Below are 5,888 nucleotides of genomic sequence, written 5' to 3'. Positions count from 1 at the left end.
CCAGATCTAGGATTCCTCCTACTGAATCTTTTTCTGCCTCCTCTATCTTGGATAAATTTGAGAGGCACAGGAACAAGCATGGAGAAGGCTCATCTCATATGAGTGGGGGGAATGATGTAATGAGCAAAGCACTTCGTTAGATTTCAAAGTCACCCTTTGTAAGAAGAATTGACAGAGCCAAGCCCCCCCCCCCCTCCCCCCCAACCGCTTTACTCAACCTATGTTCACCATTTACAATATAAGGACTGATCATGTAGAGCATGTGAGCTATTTTAACTAGAGGATGGCTGTTCATTCCAGGAATGAGACTCTTATATACAAAGTTTTCCCTTCCAGCCTTGGGCTCGTGGCTATGCGATGGTTTGACACGTTGGAAGAAGGTTCAACAGGATCTTTCGAGGAGTTGACTCGAGCATTTGGGGCTAGATTTGTAACGTGTAGTAAAGTTCCTAAACCCTTAGATTCTTTGTTGTCTATGGCGATAAGGGAGGGTGAAACTCTTAAGACCTACTCAGACAGATATTGGGAAACATTCAATGAAATAGATGGAGATTTCGAAGATGTCGCGGTAAGGACTTTTAAGGTGGGGCTTCCAAAAAAGCATGAGTTGAGGAAGTCATTGACAATGAAACCTGCTCATAATATGTTCCAACTTAGGGATCACATTGGTGAGCATAAACGGGTAAAGGATGATCAAACCCAAGGAAAGGGCAAAGTCAAAGCCTTCCCAGAAAAAGGGAATCCTTGGGCAAGGGGATATAATAATAATCGTCCTAGGAGGGATTTTCCCAATCAATCATTAGGAACAGGCGCTCAAGTGGTCAACTCAGTGTTTAAAGAGCCAGTTTATCAAATCTTAAAGAAGATAAAGAATGACCCATACTTTAAATGATCCAATAAAATGGGTGGAGACCCGTCCAAAAGAAACCAGAGCCTTTATTGTCACTATCACCAAGAGAGAGGACATATAACAAAGGATTGCAAAACATTGCATGATCATTTGGGCCAGTTGGTGAAGGCAAGGAAGTTGAAGCAAATTTTGCACTAGCCTACAGGACAATCAGGACAGTTTGTGGCCAAGTATCAAAGAGATGGAATTCCTCGGCCAACCCTGGGCATAATTAACGTAATTTTTGCTACACCCCAAGGCGACATCAGTTCTTACTCAGGAGTTATGTCCGTGGCATCAAACCCCGATATGGAGGACAAAGCCCAAGTGTCTAAGAGGGCTAAAATGGTGGTCGTGCCAACTTTGGGTTTCTCAGAGGAAGATAAGGAAGGAGCATTTCAACTTCATGATGATGCCTTGGTGGTAACCCTGCGGATCGGTGGATATGATGTGAAGAGGGTCCTTGTGGACTAAGGAAACGGAGCAAAGATTATGTACTTAGATTTGTATAGGAGATTAAAGCTTAAGCCCAAAGACTTGTAGAAATATGATCTGTCATTGGTCGGCTTTAATGGAAGAATGGTAATCCCCTGTGGGATGATCTGACTACCTGTGCAACATGGGGACGAAGAGGTAGAAGTCAACTTCATCGTGGTGGAAGCCTATTCTTCTTATACTGCTATTCTAGCAAGGCCTTGGCTTCATGCTATAGGGGCAATATCGTCTACCTTGCATCTGAAGGTCAAATATCCCACGCAGGGACGAGTAGAGGAATTGGTAGGAAATCAAGCAAGGGCTAGACAATGTTTGGTGGCGGTTGTTAGGCAGTACTCCATGGATCAAGTTCTAGAGGGGAAGGAACACGTTCCATAGCAACTACATAACCCTTCCATATCTGTTGAGGCATTTGATTTCTTGGGTTGCAATCCTAATTGCATTTACTTTATGGATAGTGTGGTACCTAGTGGAAGAGTGAGAGATTTGAGCATCTACAACATGCTAGATGGAAGTATCCAACCATGCTCTTTAGGCCAATCTCGTTCTAGCATAACACCACCTATGTGGGTTGTGCCTAGTTTAGGAATGACCAACTCTCTTCCAAAGGTTAGACATTTGCTCTAAACTATAATCGTATAGACTTTGCACTTTTATCTATGTTTTAGCATTGGATTATATAAATTTTAATTTATTTAATTTTGTTGACTAATTCAATAATTCTCATTACTACTTTTCTTCTCTTGAGTCTTATTTATTTTAAATTAATGATATATTTCTCTCTTTTTGAGTCATACATTAATGATATATTTCTCTTTCTAATTACTTTGTTGCAATGATATATATGTTGTTATAAAAAACAATTTATTGCAACGATGTATTTGTTGTAATAAATAATGTTTTATATTTGTCATTACAATAGATTATAAAATAATTAATATTAAGTTATTGCAATGATGTATTCGTTTCATGTTTGCTATTGCAATAGATTGAAAAATAAATGATATAAAATGATTACAATGATGTCTTCATTGCAATAAAGTATCACTTTGAAATTTTTGTTGTAATGGATTGTAAAAATAATTGGTATCAAGTTATTGTAACAATAATTTTATTTTAAGTTATTATTACAACAAACACATCACAAATAAATAAGAATATTATATATATATATATATATATATATATATATATATATATATATCTCACTACCTATTGACCGTCTTCTTCTTCTGCTTCTTATGGGTTCACTTGTTGTGGATCTAGGGCTGGATTAACTAGGGTTGGGGGAGAAGGATCACAACAAAGAGAAATATAGAACAAATATGTTTAAAAATAAGTTTGCTTACTCATGCGAGTGAAAAAAAAAAAAAAAAAAAAAAAAAAAAAAAACATGGAAAGAAAATTCAAATAAGAAAATTATGATGTTACCTTGTGGTTGGCCTTGGTCTTGTTGTTGCTAGGCTGGAGGTGGAGGTGGAGGTGCGTGAGAATCTTGCTTGTGCACTTGAAGGATAGCATTAGTAAGGAACATATTAGTACAAATGTTACATTCGTAGTGGAAACGTTTGTGCACAACATTGTTATGTTCATTTAAAGCTCTTGCGTTGTTAAAAGATTGGTGACAATTGCAGCAAACAACTCAATCATCATTCATGGTGAAACTTAGGAGTGGGAGTAGAGGAAAGAGAGTGGGAGAAGATTTTTCTTTGCTGGACTTTAGGGAGCAAGAGGAGAGTAGGGAATTTTTTTTTCCTCTCCATTAACAATTACGGAGCAAGTGGGGTTAAACGTACATAACATAACAAGTCTTATGTAATGTATGTTTAGAATTGATTAGGAAAATGTGTTTTAGTCCTATCAACATCGATGTTCAATTAGACCTTCAACTCAACAAAGAAATTTCACCATTCTCATTTATATATCAAAGGTTTAGAGAAATAACAATTTATTTGATATAACAATATTAGAATAAAATAGTGCTAATATAAGATAGCTATTTTTTTTTTATATAAACATTATAAGTATAAGCTATTTGCTTCTTCACTAGCTTAAACTTAATTAGCTTTTTGGTAGAATCATTATATATATGGCATTTTGGTCCTCGTTACAAAATGTGATTAATGATATATTTCTCTTTTTAATTACTTTGTTGCAATGTTATATATATATTGTTGCAAAAAACAATTTATTGCAACGATGTATTTGTTGTAATAAATAATGTTTTATATTTGTCATTGCAATAGATTATAAAGTAATTAATATTAAGTTATTGTAATGACGTATTCGTTTCATATTTGTTATTGCAATATATTGAAAAGTAATTGATATAAAATTATTACAATGATGCCATTATTGCAATAAAGTATCACTTTGAAATTTGTTGTAATAGATTGTAAAAGTAATTGGTATCAAGTTATTGTAACAATATCTTTATTTTAAGTTATTGCAACAAATTTTCTTAGTACCCGTTTTGGTACTGCGTTTGCGTCCACGTCTAGACGCAAAACGCGTTTCATCCTCTTTTTTTTTTTTTTTTTTTTTTTTTTTTTTTTTTTTTTTTTTTTTAAGCCGGAACTTTTGACTTTTCTCCCATGAACAATGCACGAGTGCACTGTTCATGGGTGTGCACTGTTCATGGGTCTCACAAACTTCACTTTCAGCAACTTTTTCATTAAAAATGGGTCCCACGGTATTATTCACACATTTAAAAATTATTTTACTACAGTGTTTTCAGTTTTCAGTTTTCAGCTGTATCCAAACGAACCCTGAATGTAATACCAATAATTTTAAGTTATTGCAACTAATTATTGTAAATGCGATAGTTTGCTACTTTTAAGTTATTATTACAACGATTTTTAACTTGATGAACAAATGAATTTTCATGTGGGTTGAAGAGTACAAAAGGATGACATAAACACATCACAAATAAATAAGAATATTATATATATATATATATATATATATATATATATATATATATATATGTATATTATGATGTTACCTTGTGGTTGGCCTGCTCGGTCTTGTTGTTGCTAGGCTGGAGGTGGAGGTGCATGAGAGTCTTGTTTGTGCACTTGAAGGATTGCATCAGTACAGAACACGTTGTAACAAATGTTACATTGGTAATGGAAATTTTTATGCACCATACGATTATGTAATCATAAAGCTTTTGAATTGTCAGATAACGAAAATGACTAGCAACAATATCAGCAAAAAGCTTGGCCATCATCCATGGAAACTAGAGAGTGGGAGGAGAGGAAAGAGTGTGGGAGTATAGATATTTCTTTACAGGGAGCAAGAGGACTAGAGGAGAGTAGGGATTTTTTTTCTCTCCATTAATAGCTAAACCCTAGATCTAAGCCCCTGGAGTGAGGAAGTGGACTAAGAGCATCCACATGCAAATTTATCATCTATTTTGCATAAAAAATAAAAACTACTTTTTTATTTTACATATCCATTTTTACAAAACATCAACATCAGTCCATTTATTATACACTATATTTTATATAAATAATGTAAAATAAACATTAACCTATTAATAATGACAACTCAAACAATTCTAAAAGGAAGTTGCAATCGAGAAAACGTAACTTTTCACCATCACCTGTTAGGTCTAGGAGAAGGTATGTATTTATTAAGATCTCTTTACTTTTTATCCAGGTTTGCATTGCGAAACATCACGAGAGTGTGTGAACATCCTATGAATATCAAATTGAGCCATATTTTAAGTAGCTCTAAAAACAAAATATTTTTTTTTTTTTTGAGAATGAAAAAACAAAATACTTGATTGAATGAGATGGAGCTATTATCATAGTCACCAAGTTAATTTAAAAAAGGGATGAGTAGCTTTATTATTTGGTATTTTTCTAGGAACCAAAAATGCAATGGTCTAGTTCAACATCTGTTCAATGTTTAAATCCAGCATATTACTTGATTTATGCACAAATTCTTTCGTGGTTTCAAATTGGGAAGTTAACTTATTCGGTACATTTATTAGTGGTAATACCATTGTTATTAATTCCGTTCCATTCCGGCCGGAACGGCCGAAATTTCTCGTACCAGTATACAAACCGGTACCGGAATACCCCACGTTCCACCTCGGGTCAAATTTCGGGCCGTTTCGGTCCATTCCGGTCATTCCGGACAATTCCGGCCAATTCCGGCCGAGATGCAAATTTCGGCCGGTACCGGATTTGGCCTATTATTAACTTTTTTTTTTTTTTTTTTTAATTATATTTGGGAGTTCTTTTGATGATGAATTTGATCCTTCTCTCATGGATAATGATGAGGAGGAGGAGTAAATCTTGTATTATTTGATATTTAGTTATTGTCTTGTAATCTTCTTATTGTGTGATGTTAAATTGATGTTATATTTCAAGTTATTGATGTTTAAGACTTAAGAGTTAAAACTAAATGATTTGTATTATTTGATATTTAGTTATTTATTTATTAGAATTGACAATTTTATGTTCTACAAGAATATATATAAATTATTTTTTAA

The 5,888-nt window shown here is 34.1% G+C and overlaps 1 protein-coding gene across 1 annotated transcript; it reads left to right on the top strand.

Moving 5' to 3' along the window:
• Positions 1–283: 283 nt before the first annotated feature.
• On the top strand, positions 284–892 carry LOC126704706 (uncharacterized). The gene has a single exon (XM_050403731.1). It carries the CDS (start codon positions 284–286, stop codon positions 890–892), a length of 609 nt encoding a protein of 202 aa, XP_050259688.1.
• Positions 893–5,888: the final 4,996 nt, after the last annotated feature.

Source organism: Quercus robur, chromosome 11 (genome assembly GCF_932294415.1).
Source record: "Quercus robur chromosome 11, dhQueRobu3.1, whole genome shotgun sequence".
Taxonomy (NCBI): domain Eukaryota; kingdom Viridiplantae; phylum Streptophyta; class Magnoliopsida; order Fagales; family Fagaceae; genus Quercus; species Quercus robur.
The sequence above is the reverse complement of the archived record's forward strand: the minus strand, read 5'-3'. Positions and strand labels throughout refer to the sequence as shown.

Coding starts and splice junctions, on each gene's coding strand:
- LOC126704706 (XM_050403731.1), top strand. CDS start 284: ATGGCTGTTCATTCCAGGAATGAGACTCTTATATACAAAGTTTTCCCT.